General features: G+C 33.4%; 1 protein-coding gene across 5 annotated transcripts; it reads left to right on the top strand.

Moving 5' to 3' along the window:
• Positions 1 to 1491: 1491 nt before the first annotated feature.
• On the top strand, positions 1492 to 16211 carry LOC148629195 (protein SSUH2 homolog). 5 transcript variants are annotated; one of them, XM_088545915.1, is made up of 14 exons: positions 1494 to 1672; positions 3630 to 3679; positions 4306 to 4389; positions 4662 to 4737; positions 5046 to 5178; positions 5609 to 5669; positions 6145 to 6272; positions 7878 to 7940; positions 9185 to 9303; positions 9491 to 9583; positions 9901 to 10003; positions 10484 to 10588; positions 11733 to 11917; positions 12078 to 16211. In XM_088545915.1, exons 1-13 carry the CDS (start codon positions 1659 to 1661, stop codon positions 11877 to 11879), a joined length of 1176 nt encoding a protein of 391 aa, XP_088402041.1. In that variant the 5' UTR covers positions 1494 to 1658; the 3' UTR covers positions 11880 to 11917; positions 12078 to 16211. The 5 variants fall into 5 exon arrangements, 3 of the variants coding, with proteins under 3 accessions (XP_088402050.1, XP_088402041.1, XP_088402031.1); XR_015915304.1 differs by lacking the exon at positions 12078 to 16211 and having other exon boundaries at positions 1493 to 1672; positions 9901 to 10128; positions 11733 to 11753; XM_088545905.1 differs by having other exon boundaries at positions 11733 to 13656.
• The last annotated feature ends 591 nt before the right edge of the window (positions 16212 to 16802 follow it).

Below are 16802 nucleotides of genomic sequence, written 5' to 3'. Positions count from 1 at the left end.
TGAATGTAAATATTTTAACCCGTAGAAATCTCCTAAGCCCATCTCCTTATGGTCGTCCTTTTAAAACAATGTTTAAAATACAAATAAAAGCAAATATGTTTGGTAAGGCTTTACTAGTCCTTTGATGACGCAAACGACTGACACAATATACACGCAAGTATAAATGAAACTTCTTTACCTCGACTCCATCAAAAATATTGTTGTACAGTATTGATATTGTTATATATATACATTAAACAAATATAACCATATCCTTACCCTTAGCTAGGGGTACATACAGTATATTTGTCATAAGGCATAAACAAAATGGATAATATAGCACATTAATTAACGCACTAAAATTCTAATCAGTATATACGACAAAATTCTATGATTTCATCAGGAAAAGAAAGAACATTTTGGGGCAGTCTTGAATCACCTTAAAACCAAATCACCAACGGCTTACCGGTACATTTCAGAAACTGAATTTCTGGTCCAGGTCGTTGTTGTACCTATAATTTCCATTTAATTTCTTCTGATTAGTTATGTTGGACTGATACTCTATAATATTCCGATTTTAATAGCCCATCTAGTTTGTATGACAACATTGTGTGTAATAACAGCATAAGGACCATTTAAATTGATACTGTTCTGGCGTAAAGATTAAAAGTTTCTGCAATACTTAACCAGTAAAACTTGGATCCGTTAAACTAAAACAGATTATTTTCATAAATTAATAGTCTTCTTTGATTCAGTGCTGTAACGCTTTGGTTTCATCATCTAACTTAACGTTCATAAATTTTATAAAAAAAACGTTTTTCATAAATTCAATTTGAGCTGGATATGCTTTTCTATAGAACAAACGAACACTGCGAAATATTCAAAGAAAGACCAAAGAAATTTTCAATAGGCTGAATACAGTTTTAATTAAATATCATAATTTACCTTTTGTATGGTTGAAGGTTGGGGGCAAAAATTTGAATATTTGGTGTTAATATGAACAAAAGTTCTTGTGATCGGGCTGCATAACAAAGAAAGGTAATTTCAATGCAAAAATATGTTTTGTGATAGTGTCACACAACTTAGATATGTACCCGAATTTTCAAATAACTCTTACGTATACAAAAAATAATAGGTATATCACTTCAGCCCAAATGCCAAATGGAAAACATTTTTTGTTGTTGGTTGAAATGAAATTCTGAAAATGTTTCCCAGAATTCATATGTACTATAGAAAAAGATCTTCTGCAGAAAAGTTTATTTAGAAGACTGATTTTTTTAAGATAGCATATTTTGTTGAAGATTTATAAAACTCAAATAGACTATACATTTTATTTATTTTCCCACTATGAACACTTCTTAATGAGGATTATTTTAACTAACTTTTGATGACACAATTATTCAAACACTGTGTGTACGTATATTTAAAGCCCATTGATTATTCTAAGATCGATTTAAAGTAATTATTCTACCTATGGTCGCGGCGGTCACGGTATATTTACCTTGTTTACCGACCTGTTCTTACTAACCGGTCTGTGTGAGGCTTGTACGTTAAAAACTCCCTTAGTAGTTACCTGTTTGGGCAATCAATATTTAGTCGTTGCTATCAAAAATGATAATTCGGAACGATTACTAATTCTAGTAAACAGGAAATAAAATCGGAGTGATGCAATACTTAACATGAACCAAGTTGGGTAAGAAATTTTCTGTCCTTATTACAGATGCATAAGCATTAACGAACTTTTGATTTTGGCTACATTAGAAATAAGGATAAGGTTCACGATTGGTACCAGTCGGATAAACGGGGTACATACATACATAACTTTAAGTCCTCCAAAAGGAGATATGGTTTTGCGATATTTGGCCACAGTTTTAATTGACAAATAGTACATAAATATTCACGCAATATAGATAGATGTATGGTTACCGTAGATAATATGGCAACCTTGTAGATAGATTATCAATAAATGATTAGTTTAACGGTGCACCGTGGGATACACAGATGCCTATTGATTCAGTTTGAATACACCGTGGGATACACAGGTGTAGGTACGAGAACACAATTAATTCCCCTTGGTTTCGTTGTATAGTTCCAACTTTGGTAGTAGGTACCTTCCACATTTTTTCATATTTTTACTGGAAACTTATTTGCTGAAGTTTTGCCTCTAATTGGTAGAAAATAGGTTAAAATTACATGGGATTTTTTTTCATTAATCAATTCTGACTAAAAGCTGTGATTTGGTTCAGTGGAAGAAGGTTAAAATTTAGGACTTTTAACTCAGTTCATTTGTCATGTTTACCCCATCTCTGAATTATATGTATTAATTTCAGAAAATGATGGTAAAATTTTCTACAATTTATATATAAAATCCTGTTTGTACATATCTTTAGGTCAGAGAAGTTTTATTCAGTTTGCGCCGGTGGAATTTGTTTAATCTGCTCAAATGTGTATATTGAAATGCACTTGACAATGAATTGCGGTCTCGTGCCTGTAGACAACAATAATAATCTTTATTCTCATAAACCACATATTTGGTACAGAGACACATAATATAAATACAATACGTGCTATACAGAACTATTTACAGACAAGTTAGACACATTACAGTACGTATCGATGAAGTTAGTCAGGAGGACTCACCCTTTTGTTTATAATTTTAATAAATTTACACAAATCAGACTTTTTTTTATCTTTCGTTGATATTATTGCACTAAAGTCTAAAATACATGGACGCTTTATAAGCTCCTTGTTGATATAGTTTTCTCTCTGTTGCAAGTGATGGACATTCATAATAAAATGGTATTCGTCCCCTATTGCAACTACAAACTGATTTTGCAAAGCCCATGTTGCAGATCGAATCGAGAACGTTGTGTTTATTTTATTTGTTATTCAGTAAATAATACTTAGATATACATTGTAATATTCTACGGTGTCTTATTATCTCTTAATCATTGAAAATGCACTAAAATGCAACCAATTTTAGGGGCATTTTAATTTGTTCTGTGATTAAATAGTCAACTATTGTCGGAAAAAGTTCTTTTTTTTTTACATTTTTGAAATTTTATACATATGATCTTTACATGTTACTTGTTTTCCGATATCTACAATGAACGATTTCACTTTAATCACTGATCAAATGTATTGGGGTCGATTGATCTTTGACCCCTTCTCTAATTAATACAAAACAGCGGAAAACTCTACCACTTTTCAGTTAGAAAAGAATGATATTCAAAAACTACATTGAGTTATCTTTCCGTTGACATATGATATAGCCGTATACCCTCTAGGTCCATTAAAGTTCGAAAAATCCTTAGCCGTCCGCAGCACTAATCTGGCTTAGAATCAATCGCAATCGCAGGAGCAGGAAAATGAGGCAAGAATTTTAATTACAAATCATACAAACGACTTCTGTCACTACTTATTTCAAATCATGAAAATGATGTATGGTATATAACCATATGAAGTACATGACAACTTTATATTTGTATTAATACCAGTAGCTGAACAGCGATATGGGTAAATATCCACGAAACAATGATAAAAACAGCACATGTTGTGCAAAAACACAAGAGGTCATCGTCTTCTGCTGACAAGGTGGTAAAAGTACTTCAAAACTTCTGTTTGTATATTTATATTATTTGATACTTCAGACCGGGAGGTGAAGTGGGTGAACTACGCACAGTTGACAAAAATGACCCAGGTAATACGATATAAATGTCCTTTGCATGATTTTGTAAGATAAAAAATTACTCTCAAATAGTTAGGACTTCCAACCATTTTTACGATTGAAACGAAAAAAGACAGACACTGCGTTAGTAAATTATTTGTGTTTCAATGTATCATTTCACAACTATCATGGCATATGCATACAATTACCGGTAGATTTTCAATCAACTGTTTACTGACTTATATCGTCTTTAAATGTCGAATATGTGTTGTATATAATTCATGACGCTGTCTTAGCCTTTTTATTTTTTTACAATCCGTGTTATAAAACCGGAAGTGATGTTTAAAATATTTTGGTTGCTTCTGCCTAACCAAGCTCCGAACATAGTCTGACGTTCGAAATTCACTCTAGACACTGCAGCCAGCCCTTTCAGAATTTGCAAGAATCTTGAATTGAATGATTTTACGCGACGCTATCCGATTGCCAAACGACGTGTGATTTGAATTACGCCCGAGAATTTCGATAGGCCTGTCTGCAGCGGTTAGTAAGAGAGGAAACAAACGTCTGTCGCTGCGTGGAGCTTGATGCCTGACTTAAAAGATAAGGAAAAACAAAATTGAGCTTTTCAAATTGTTTGATTTTATCTTATGTGATAACAGCTATCGTGGAAGGTGTTGGAGAGAATGACATGACAGGTCTCCCAGCAGATTTGGTTGATTTCCAGGGATACTCAAATCTCGGAGGTAGGTCTCTGGCCATATTTACTGAATTGTCCTTTTCTGGTGCAGGTAAAATATTCCACTCGATGCATTATGGTAATTTAATCTTTGAAGTGTTTTGTGGTCATTTTTCATAGCAACATAAACCAAGATAGCGGTTTTATTTATGCTGGAAAGCCAGAGATTTTCCCGTTTTTTACATGTAAAGAAATTCTACGCATTGAATATTTCGCATTGTTAAGTGATTAATCGTGCTTCTTTTTTTCGATGTTGAATTTTAAGATTTCTCTTTATAGGCCCAATCCCCCCTCCACCGCTGGATGCCTCAGCTATTCCAGATAAGACTACTTACAAAGAACCTGAAATGCAAATGTGAGTGTAATCTACAAAATAAATCGGAAGTCTGTTTATCATTTTATATGTATGACTTATTTTGTAGACACTATTATCTGTTACTTATATATGACAGATAACATTGGGCGGCACACAATACTTCAGCATGAAACTGATTATACTCACTACTACAACAAAAGAAGTTGGGAACACCTAGTCTAAAAATAGCTTGCCAGACAATCTCATGGGTTGCTTGAATATCATTATACTATAATAAGTGTTTGAGTGTGCTAGGACTTTTCACTGTATATTTGCCGAGCACAGTTTAAATTTATGTATGCTTTCAGTGTGCCGGTTATATCTGAGACTACTGCTAAACAAGCTCTGTTGAATCACGTAGAATACCAGTCCTGCTGGGGAAAGAAATCAACCTATGATATAACATCGTTTACAAAACTGGACTCCACTACCTCATACCAGGTAAACGTTACTTTTTGCCACCGGACTTCACGAGTTATTGTAATATTGACTCTAACATGTTTGGTGAATGAAATTATGCTGAACAGATGTTAATTAATATTTCATGTCGTTTTTTTCGTACAATTAGATTCCAAGTTACAGTCGCAATACAGTCTGAATTTAAAATGATAATGCGAAATTATTTGCCTTGATGTTTCCACATTTTGATGCTTGAAATTTCTATTCACCATCTAGTGTTTCATGTACTAAATAGAAAATTCACTACTACAAAATTGGGTCCTCGGAGTCTTAATATGTTCATATATTAATCTTTCCTTTATTGTTTTAGCATATTATCATCATTGTATCAAATAACGTGGAGATTCAATAAACTTCAATGCACAATAAAACTGTTTATAGATAACATTTAGAAGAATGATTATTATTTCAGTATATTCTTGAAACATTTACAGAAACTAGAACTCCTCAATGGGATTTCGAAGCTTATAGAGGTAAATTACAATTATCTTTATGAAATATCAAAACGGTACGTCTAAATAGTACCAGTATATATAAATGACATTAGAATTATTTTGAAAGTTAATTAATTAATAAAAAACAAAAAAAAAACATCGTCTCAAACTTGAAACCAGTGTACTTGGTTCATACTCTCAGTTTTTAATGGAGTTTGGTTTGCTCATTTACATATGTTTTTTGTTTGTTTGTTTGTTTTTTTTTTTTTTTTGGTACGTATTAATTTGGTTATTTCATTTTCTTTGTTTTGTGTGTCTATTTTCCCTTTCTAGTCTTTATCCTTAGAATATATTCTTTTGATTCTTGCTCGAATCTTGGTTTCTTTGATTACTGTTTCAAGTGCTGATGTACAAGTAAGAATCAAGAATTAGTATACAGATATATGAAAAGAACTTTAGTTGATGAAGCCTTTTTTACAGTGGTGTATGTTGTATCAATGATTTTATTTACTAGGACAAACAGTAGATAGTCATCAGAACGGTCCAACACCATTCCCATGGGACATTCCACTGTATGCAAGTGAAAATTTTAGGGACTACGAAGTTCGTTCGATTGAAATTCCAAATACAGCGTTTATTCGAGTGGGTAATTCAACATTGTTTTAAGGAGACATGACACCAATATTTTTTTTTAATTTTTGGTTTATTTGATTTATTACACCTAATATATATCATAAAAACGCCCCTTGTAGTCATTTACGGCGTTTAATTGAAGATAAATTGATTTGAAATCAATGATGACCCGAGCCATATAAATTTTAATTAGCCATGTGGTCACGTGACTGTCATTTGGTTCTCAATTCATAGATGGAGAGGTTGAAATGCGTGGGTCATCTTAAAATTTTTAAACTTTTGGTTTGTCTGCGAATAAATACTTACAGTTGTATCAATTTAAACAACTTCGAGAAGAAAATGATAAACAATGACAGAAATATTTAACTTATACATGTGTGAAGACTAGGATCCACAGAAAGACGACACCACTTCTTTTCGAAGATTACATAGAAATATTTTATTATGTTCTAATTGGACTTTTTACATAAATTAAATTAGTTGACATTGTAAGATTTAAACTGTTCCGATCTCGATCTTCAATGAAAATGTTGATTTCACCCTTTTTTTACGGAACGTTACTCCTGACAAGTGTATCAGTACCCCGAAAGTACAGCTATAGGATAATACGAACATGTTCATTTTTTATTGGTTTTTGATAATTTCATTTGATAACCCATAAAAGTTTCTTGCTGAAGCATCCTTGTGTTCTAAATCATTTTTGCTAAAATTAAGTATTTTAACTGACCTGTAAAAAAAATGCATTGTTTGTACCGGAAAAGCTTCCTTAAACTCACCTAGGGTCGCCTATTTGAATTGTGTATTGTGTAAAATTCTCCATGTAAATAGTTTTATTTTAAAATTCGTAAGTCAAATGAAATGCAATTATATTTCAATTTTCGAAGTCATACACCTGCATCGACATCTGTGACACGAGGCGCCGAACCATGTAAAGATTAAAGAAGCCGCCCACGCTTTCCTTCGCCATAATTAAGACTACCGGGCCTGTTAATTGATACAACCCCGCGGCAAAGAAAGAATAATACACTATTTTATTTGCACCCTCCTGTTCACTAAAAATAGTGTGTAAAGTAGTTGTGTTTTCGCCACGCGGGGATATATGCCTAAAGAAAATGAAAAGCTGACAGAAAACGATAAGAACTTTAATCTTCTTACTTTCTAAACACGATTATCAGACTCATACACAGATCATGTGCCCACTCTGCATTATATATACAAAATATTTTGGAAGATTTATTAATTTTTTCGGGCACGTGTATACATTTTCAAAGCACCCAAATGGAGATTGAGAACCAATGACGTAGCACTCCCATATATAGTAAGTGGATGTAACTTCTGGTTTTCATTTATGCATATTAACTAGGTCGTCGTGATAACACAAATAAATCATTCTGACTTTATTTAGCGCTAACCTCATGAGAACACGTTTGTTATACCCGTATTTAAACATACGATAGTTTTTATAAATATAAACGTTTAAAAAATGTATTTTTTGTGTCATGTCTCCAATAAGAAAACAAATTAATTTCAATCATATAGTTCCTTCAGTTGTAAAATATTTCAGAATGTAAATAAGGGTTCTTTCGTGCTTTTTATGTACATTTTTCATTTCAGGAATGTCATAGATGTCAGGGCCATGGATTTCATGTATGTAGTGGTTGTGAAGGAAGAGGGACGGTAAGCAGGCGTCAAAAATGAGAATTAGACCTGGTTTGCCGATTCTCATCTGCCAAATCCGAATCCCATTTTGCCGAAATTTTTCATTATTTTAATATTTTTTATGCACATCTTGATGTTAATAATGTTTGTGTTTTAATAGAAAAAAACCTTTAAATAATTAATCGAAATTCACCCTTGATAAAAAAAATACTTTATTTTTTTTTAAAGCTCAGCTTGAAAAAAAAAGAAGAAAAAACGAAAACGGTGTTAAATAATACAAATCGTGGTTGTGTTGTCGACTTGATTTGGAGGTTTATTGTTTAAAGCTGCATTAGCTGCCAAATTTGTTCAGTTCTGATTAAACTGGATTTTGCTGAATCTATGAAATAAGTTTGTAGTAATGCAATTGAAGCAATAAATGTCGATAATATCTACAGAATATTGTGAAAAGAACGTTTTTTTAATCAAAAAATATCCATAGCTCTGATCTAATTATTTTTCGCCATTACTTCAGAAGATAGCCGACATGACACAATCACCTAGGTTAAAAATACGTTGGTGAAAAAAATAACAATAACGGATACACAGGTAAGCACGTGTCTCGTTTAAATTTTATTTAATCTGTTTCTTGATTAGTTCTCAAATAAATGATAAAAAAATATAATACGTAAAGGATTCTTGCGTTATATTCGAACTTTTTTCTTTTACGGTCCGTCGGTCTTCCTTGCCGTTGATTAACGACTTTCGCTTTGCAATCAGATTTTTTATTTTTTAAAAATCGACCCTTACAGGACATGCGTGGGTTAAGGTCACCAGAAATTACATGCATACGAATTTATCTTGGTCGATTTTTTGTCTTGCAAGACAATAAATGTATCGACACCTATTTCCATGTTCTTGATACATTTTATTTGTGGATATCAAATAAAATTATACAGTAAAGGTTCAATTTAGTAGAAGTAATTCAAAGTTAAGGCATATTTCAACAGAAACAAAAATTTACGAAAATGACAGCTAATGCAGCTTTAAAATTGTTCATTATCTCCAAAGTATGTTCAACCAAATAAGCACACACTAATAATAAATCCATAATAACGTGTTTTATTTCCATATGCAGGATGTATCATCTCGTTTTCGAATATGTTTTCCTTGGTTAGGGTTCCTCCTGAACGTAGGCAAACCGAGGGGCATACCCCATAGAACCCCCCCTCTCTTTGATAATTCCCTCATCCCGCATTTCCACTTTCTTCTCTATTATTTAGTTGTACTGTGGTATATGTGAAGGAAAAGGACGGCGGCACATGAGATTTAAAGATAGTCATGGCAATTTACGAGCTGGGCAAAATACATGCGATGTTTGCAACGGTAGTGGGAAAAAGTCGTGAGTGTATATATGACAACATTATGTAAAATATCTATGTGAGTACAACACCAGTTTATAGTAGCTAAATAAATCACATAACTATATATAACTAACTGTTTATAAAAATCGTTTTTCTCCCCAAAATACTTCATGCGACCGTCCTCCGGAACTTATTAACATGACGTAAGATTTATCTATTTTTAAGGTGCCAACGGTGTAGTGGGTCTGCTCGATTAACCTGCCCAGCATGCCAAGGCCTAAAACAAGTGAAATGGTTCTTGAAACTTCAAGTCGTGTGGTAAGAAAAGTTATATATTCAAAAGTAAAAAAAACAAAACAAAAACAAAAACGAAAAAAACAGAAAAAAAACAATTAAAAAAAAACAACAACAAAAAAATAAAACAATAAAAAAATACAACAAAACTAAGAAGTAGTGAACATTCGGAATCATATAAATTGTTGGATAATGGTCAGAGAAAAATTTCATGTCTAAACCGAGAAGATACTCTGTGGCGGAAACTTGTATCGGATGTATCTGCTTTCTTTCTTTCTTTCTTTCTTTCACAATGGGTTTACTTTACTTTTATACATACGTGATATTTTTCTTGCTCCAAGGAAAACATATAAGACTGAATTTGTTGCTGGCACGGATAATGTGCCCCAGGTGTTAGTCAGTGAAGTTCCAGGGACCATTGTGTTTGAAGACGAGCACCCCATGGTATGATGGTTATCATCAATTATGTTTAAGAAACGACGATGATATTTGTTGTACAAAATACTGGAAGCGCAAAAGCACACAAACACCAAGACGTACGAAAACCTTCAGCACACGAACACCATGACGTATGTACACCTGTAGCATACAAACACCAGGACGTACGCACACCTTTAGCACACAAACACAAAGACGTACGCACACGTTTAGAACACAAACAAAAGGACATGCGCACACATTTATTTTCAAATTTCTAGTATATGGAAAAAAATTGACCAAATTCTTTAACTAGAGTTCCTTTCGTCTGGATTTTGTCTTTGACTTAAATTCGAGAAAGATATCGCATGCTTCCTGAAATTAAAGTGAGAGATTCTAATTGAAAATGGTACAGAAGGAAACCGTGTTTAAATATCAATATTTTTTTTAAGTTGAGAAATTATAATAATTGACTGACCGTAGAAAACAGTTTTTACTTACTTTTAGCTACTACCCATATCTCACTGTGATGAACCAAGTGTAGTTGCTGCCTCTGCTAGACTGATTGCCGAGCAAAAAACCCAATATCCACACTCAAAAATTCTCTCACAGGTAAGTTTTTTTTTATTATGTAACCTTTATATACTGTGGATTGTCACAAATATTGGTAATGGGTAACCACAATTTTCATTCAATCTCAAGAGATATTTGGTAGACATCTATGGCAACACCACCTGCACAAAGTCCAGCGCCTTGGACCACTCGGCCAGCTAGGCTATATATATGTATGAACATTTTTAAGACATTCACTTTTTAGCGGCCAGCCTTTTGAGGATTACAATACACTTGCCTTTTTAACGCGATATATACAATAAATTTAAAATATAATGCTCTATACTAACCATATATTACTATAGGGATGCTATTTTTTTGTGCATTTTTAATGTTGGTAGTTTTCCGTTTATGTTTGTCGTCTCTTTACATTTTGTTTAAGGAGGTAGACCAAGGGTAAGGGACACAACTCTTAAAAATCATTGGAATGTTTGTAAGCATAAAAGTAACTTGGACTGATTTCACTCTGTTTAAAATGAAAGCTTGATAGACTTGGGTGAAATTGCATATGATACAAACATATCACTGATTTCAAGAGTTCTGTCTCTTACCCTTGGTCTACCTCCTGAACTGCCCGTGAATATCCACTTCCGATTTAATTGGGTTCTTGAACAAGTATTGTGCATAAAAAGTATATTTGTGTTGATTCTTGTTAGATATCTCTCCGGTTTTATGTTTCTTGATAGTTAAAACATAAAACTGAATTAACCGGACTACTTAGGACATTTTTGACCACAACCAAGACAAAAACAAACAAGCCCGGAAGATTGGGTAGGGCTTACCGAACAATATGCTTCACAACCATATAAAACAAGCTTGAACACGAGAGATTGGGGATGGGCTCTCTGAAAAATATGCTTATACCTATGCCTAAGCTAACCTCTGGACAGAAAATACTACTTCTCGTCTTTTATTTTTATTTATTAATTCAGTCAGACTTATCAAAGTGGGATGTTATTCCACCCTGCAGCGTGTTGCTTCCATGTGCTAGCACATTAAAGAAACTAGTGTATCGAGCTTGCAAAAAGTAGGATCAACACGAATAATCAAAATCCATAAAATATCTGCAATTGGACATAAACTATAAACTATCAATCAATTTTATTACCACTAGTCATTGAACGATTATTTTTTTTTATTCCAGAGACATAGGATCGAAGTGGTTCCGGTGACTCAATATATCTCTCAGCAGCAGAACAAACCTTTGAATTATTATGTGTATGGGTTAGATTGCCGAGTGTATGCCCCGGACTATCAAGAGATGAACTGCTTTGGCTGTGAAATTATGTAACAGAAGGATGATGACATTCCATGAGATGTGTTTTTTAAGTAATCATTTTTTGATTGAATCCGCCCTTTGTTCATTTATAATTTTACTTGTTATTTCGCTAATATAGCTTCTTATAATTTTCTTATACAGTTATACCCTGTTAAATGCTTCGAAATAAGACCTGCTCAGAACAGTGGTTATCTTGTTTATCTTTCTTAGACTGGTTTTGATCAAACCCAAAAGTCATTGATGTCGAGAATTCAATCACGATCAGTGGATGTTGCCGTCAAACAGACTAATATGACTAATGGAGTCACGACAAGGAATGGTTACAGACTCTTAGGGATTTTTTTCTGTGGACTAACAGTGATCAGTTAAAGACTTTTCATGACTATATTTCGAGTCTGATTTATGATTGTTTTATTTTTAGTTGATTTTTAACTTTTAAAAAGAACAATAATTTCGGCCAATGATTATATACACTTCGGTGTCATCTGTTTATTTGATAATTATTATAGTCACCAATTCCGATATATAAAAATTACAACCAACCATTTACCGTGATGGGAGAAAGAAATAAATTAATTTCTTAAATTACATCAACATTTTGAGTGGAACTGCCACGCATTTATAGCATATTCGTTAAAGTTTAGTTTGGCTACACTAAAAAACTAATTTAAAGTGGATTTTAGTCCAAGTAAGTTGAGTTTTCGTTTTTAGCTCACCCGGATCGAAGGACAATGTGAGGTGGCGTCCGTCGTGTCGTTAACAATTTTTCAAAACATTTTTTCTCTTTCACTACTGGTCCAATTAGAACCAAATTTGGTACGAGTTTTTAGGGTATTCTGATTAGAACAGATGTGGGGAATTTTTACTCGTCGAAAAACATGACCACCGTCACTAAAATAGAACACAGGGGTCAGACAGTGTCTACAAACCCGTTAAGTTGAGCTTAATTATGACGGTATGGGGACTATCAGTGGTCAAATTTTCGTGTTTATCTGTTGAGCCATGTTGGAGTTATTGCCCTTTTTGGACATTTTTCGTTTTTTTTTTAAAATCTTCGCCTGTGACATAAATACAATTAAGAATCAAACTTCATATGAATGTTCTGCCGGGTATTCTGCACAGAATTGATGTGGGGATTTTGATCCGTCCACAAATATGGCCGCCGTTACTAAATAGAACATAGGGGTCTGGATTTATCGGTATATCTCCACAACCGTTAGGTTTAACACAATTTTGACAGAGTAAAAGCGTTTTTCATAATAAGATCTATCTGTAATCAAATTTTGGTGAAAATGTGAGGAGTCATGTAGAAGTTATTGCCTTTCTTGGACGTTTTTCGCTTTTTTAATGATATTACTTTAAACAAGTACTATCTTTAAAAAAAAGATAGCCCACGCAGTAAAATTTTGTTTCTTTTTAATTATAAGTTCCTCTATTTCATTCAGGAAATAACACATGACGCGCAATTTCAATTTTTTGAGGGGATTTTTGATCCGTCGACAAGCATGGTTACCGTTACTGAAAACAGAACATAGGGGTCAGACAGCAGTTTTTAACATATATCTTAAAAACCTATAGGTTTAGCAAAATTTTGGCATAAGGTCAAAGTGTACAGAATGATGAGATATATCAGTGGTCAAATTTTTGTTTGTGTTAATCTGTTGAGCCATGGAGTAATTTCCCTTCTGACGTTTTGTTTGCTGTTTTTGATTTTTTATTTCTATCAAAAATCGTCTCCACTGACACAGTTTTTTTTTTGTAATTACTTCATTAAAAAGCACTAACTATTTGTGTAGTAGTATTGTTTGGATATATATTGTTGAGGAAGGAAGAAACAGTGTGTAAAGTTTTCACCAATCATTAAGAAATATCCTTATCTGTTCACCGTTAGTCGGCAACGGAAACACAAATCTCTAAATGTCTGTTATCACGACATCGTATTTATACAAAACAACGATGACCACCTAGTTGCTTTCTTTGCAGCAAATAAAGAAACAGATAGTCAAAATGCTTCATTTTCAGCAATCGGTACATCCTTAGCCTATTCCGGCAATGCTCAAGATCCTGAGTTTGGCCGAGAAATGGCGATTGCATTTTCAGTTAAATTACTTTTCTCGGAGTGAAATTGATTTGCGATTATTGTTGGAATTTTAAACGTTAAGCAGATACTCCAGACTTTAAAGATATTTACTTATCTTTCATGATGTTGTCGACATTCTGTAGTGGAACACGTGATTAGCTTCATCAGACAATAGGTCTTTGCAATACCCTGAAGACTAAAATCACTTACAGGCGTCTACAGCCCAACAGGGTTTACAAAGCTTCAATTAATGGCGTCTAGCTTCCAACTTCATTTGTTTTTCTAAGACTGGCTAATTACTCCTATTATATTTTGAATATAAACGAAATTAACAGGTTGCCATGAATCCATTGCAAACTTCATAATTTACAACGAGGTGAAAATAGAAACCGTGAGGCCATGTTTTATGTCGATGCTTTAAAACTTTTATGCAATACTAATCGCCAGTGCAAATAGTGTAAAACTTTCATAACAAAGATGTTTTCTTTAGACAGAATAGGAAACATAAAACTCAAATCTAAATGTAGCCAAGTTTATGACAACCAAAAAACTAAAGCTTTTAGGAACAACTGACATCACACAGGCCGGTAACACCTTGGAAGTAAATTAATAGAGTAAACGAGTTAGTCGGTATACTAATCGGGTTTGACGGTAGATGTACCCATTAAGGTGAATCTACCGGTAATCGTCGATACCACCAGCACCAAAAGAACCTTCGATAACATTGGTGGATTTAGGGGGGATTCCAGAGTTTGGACCCCCCTTTTTTTGGGGGGGGGGAGTTTTGTAAAAAATGTGCAAAGTTCTTTAAAAAGTATAAAAAACAGCCTTATATCCCCCCTTTTCCCAGACAAAAACCAAAAAGAAAAAAAAACAAAAAACAAAAAAAACAAAAAAACAAAAAAACAAAAATAAAAAAAATTCTTTTAAAATCCTATTTTTCACTGCACTTACGTTTCTATAGTGTATACAAACTCTGACTTTGGCGCTTTTACTCTGATGGCATATCTTGATCAATATTCGAAGTTGTGGTCCAAACTATTCAGGAATACAGGGCAATAGACAGTAGTTTTTATTATGAATCGCGTACCATCCTCATTTCTAGACTGAGTCTGGAACACTATAATTGACATCAAAGTGGCCTTTAACGGCTAGTTTTTATAGTATGGGTTTTCCAATCATTATAGGCCGAGCGGCGACTTGTAGAAGTTTGATTTTTCGTTGCATGACTTTTCTGGATGTCTGTCTCTGTTACATCAGCCGTGGGTCGTTTTAACTACAAATCCTAAAAAATCAAGGTCATACATCTGCTCACCTACCCAGATACCATATGGATACCTAAAAATTCATTCAGATGGAAATGTAGAATAGAAAGTGTACAATGGCATTATGTGCAAGTTTCGTCAAGTGCCATTCGGCCCCTTTAGAAAAATTGATACTGATATATAGAAACTGTGTGTGGACGGACGAACGGATAAATGAAGAGTATTTTCCTTGGTTGGTATATAGTATCTTTAAAATGTATTTGGTTGATTGTGGTTCAAAACGACATTAAAAAACTTTTATAGAATGACTGTTTTTTGGCATGAAAATAACTCCAATTACTTGTGAGCATTCATTGTCCAAATTCGCCAGTTTTAACAATTTACTTGAAAAATAAACTCAAGGAAATGACCTACATTTACTGCAGACAAAAAATAAGACCAGTAAGAAGTTTTAGTTCCTTCACTTAGCAATCGTGATAGATTTATTAAATATGTCTACTTTTATCATAATTATACATTGTAATACAATGTACCTAAAATCCAAAACCATATTATACACGTCCGTTAAGCGGTGTAGAAAATTTAGGTATGATGTCTGTATATTGATACGGTATTTGAGGTAGTTTCTATCGGCGTCCGCTAAACATTTTCTTTTTCTAAAGAAAGTTTTTTCATTTAAAATGAAATATCAATCACGCGAGACATTCAAATGATACAAGATTTCGTTTTTGTGCAAGCAAGGGAGAGAAAAAAGACTCGTCGAATTGCACTTCACATGGTAAAAGTAGAATGTTTTTCCCCATTAAATTGTATGCTGTTACCGTCTGGAAAAGATCAGATATGAAGTTAAAAAAAACTCCAAAATAATCGGGAGATTGTTTTCCGGTTGCCAATGGCACCAAACCAAATGATAATTCTTTTTTTTAGCATAATTTAGTCTTATTATGTAATGTAAATGAAATCATGTTGTATTGTATTACAAAAAAATATTGAACGATGTTTGAATCTTTATTTTTACATGTAGATATCGGCATGTTTCTTAATCTTTCATCCAAAGGAGCTAAGTATCCGGAATCTATACAACTAAAGAAGAGACCGATTTCTTTGAGCCGCAAACTCCTCTGAAACTATACAAGGTCAAATATATTTGTGATATGAGGTATGAATGTAGTGTACTTCCTAAATTTGTCTTTGAAACAGTCTTTTTTTTCTTCAACGCGAATTCTTGGGAAAATATCCAAATTCGAAGACCGTCATTGGTCCATGTGTTATACACTCCTTGAGATGTTTAAGTTTCCAGCACGCGCGATACCTAAACGCTCGCTAAACGCTCACCCAACGCACGATAAACGAACGCTTCTATCGTGCGTTTAAACGAACGCTCCTGTCGTGCGTTTAAACGCACAATAAACGAACGCTCACAGCGTGCGTTTAAACGCATGATAGAAATAAAAAGTAACAATATTAACAAATAATGATGAAAAAAATAGAAAATTGAATTAATGAAAATATATAAATTAATAATAGCAAATAATATAAAAATAAAGTTGAAATCAAGGAAATAATCAAAGCACAAAAATAAACGAACGC

Source organism: Perna viridis, chromosome 1, assembly GCF_037379345.1.
Source record: "Perna viridis isolate PV_CMFRI_1.1 ecotype Kerala chromosome 1, ASM3737934v1, whole genome shotgun sequence".
NCBI classification, from domain to species: domain Eukaryota; kingdom Metazoa; phylum Mollusca; class Bivalvia; order Mytilida; family Mytilidae; genus Perna; species Perna viridis.
The sequence above is the reverse complement of the archived record's forward strand: the minus strand, read 5'-3'. Positions and strand labels throughout refer to the sequence as shown.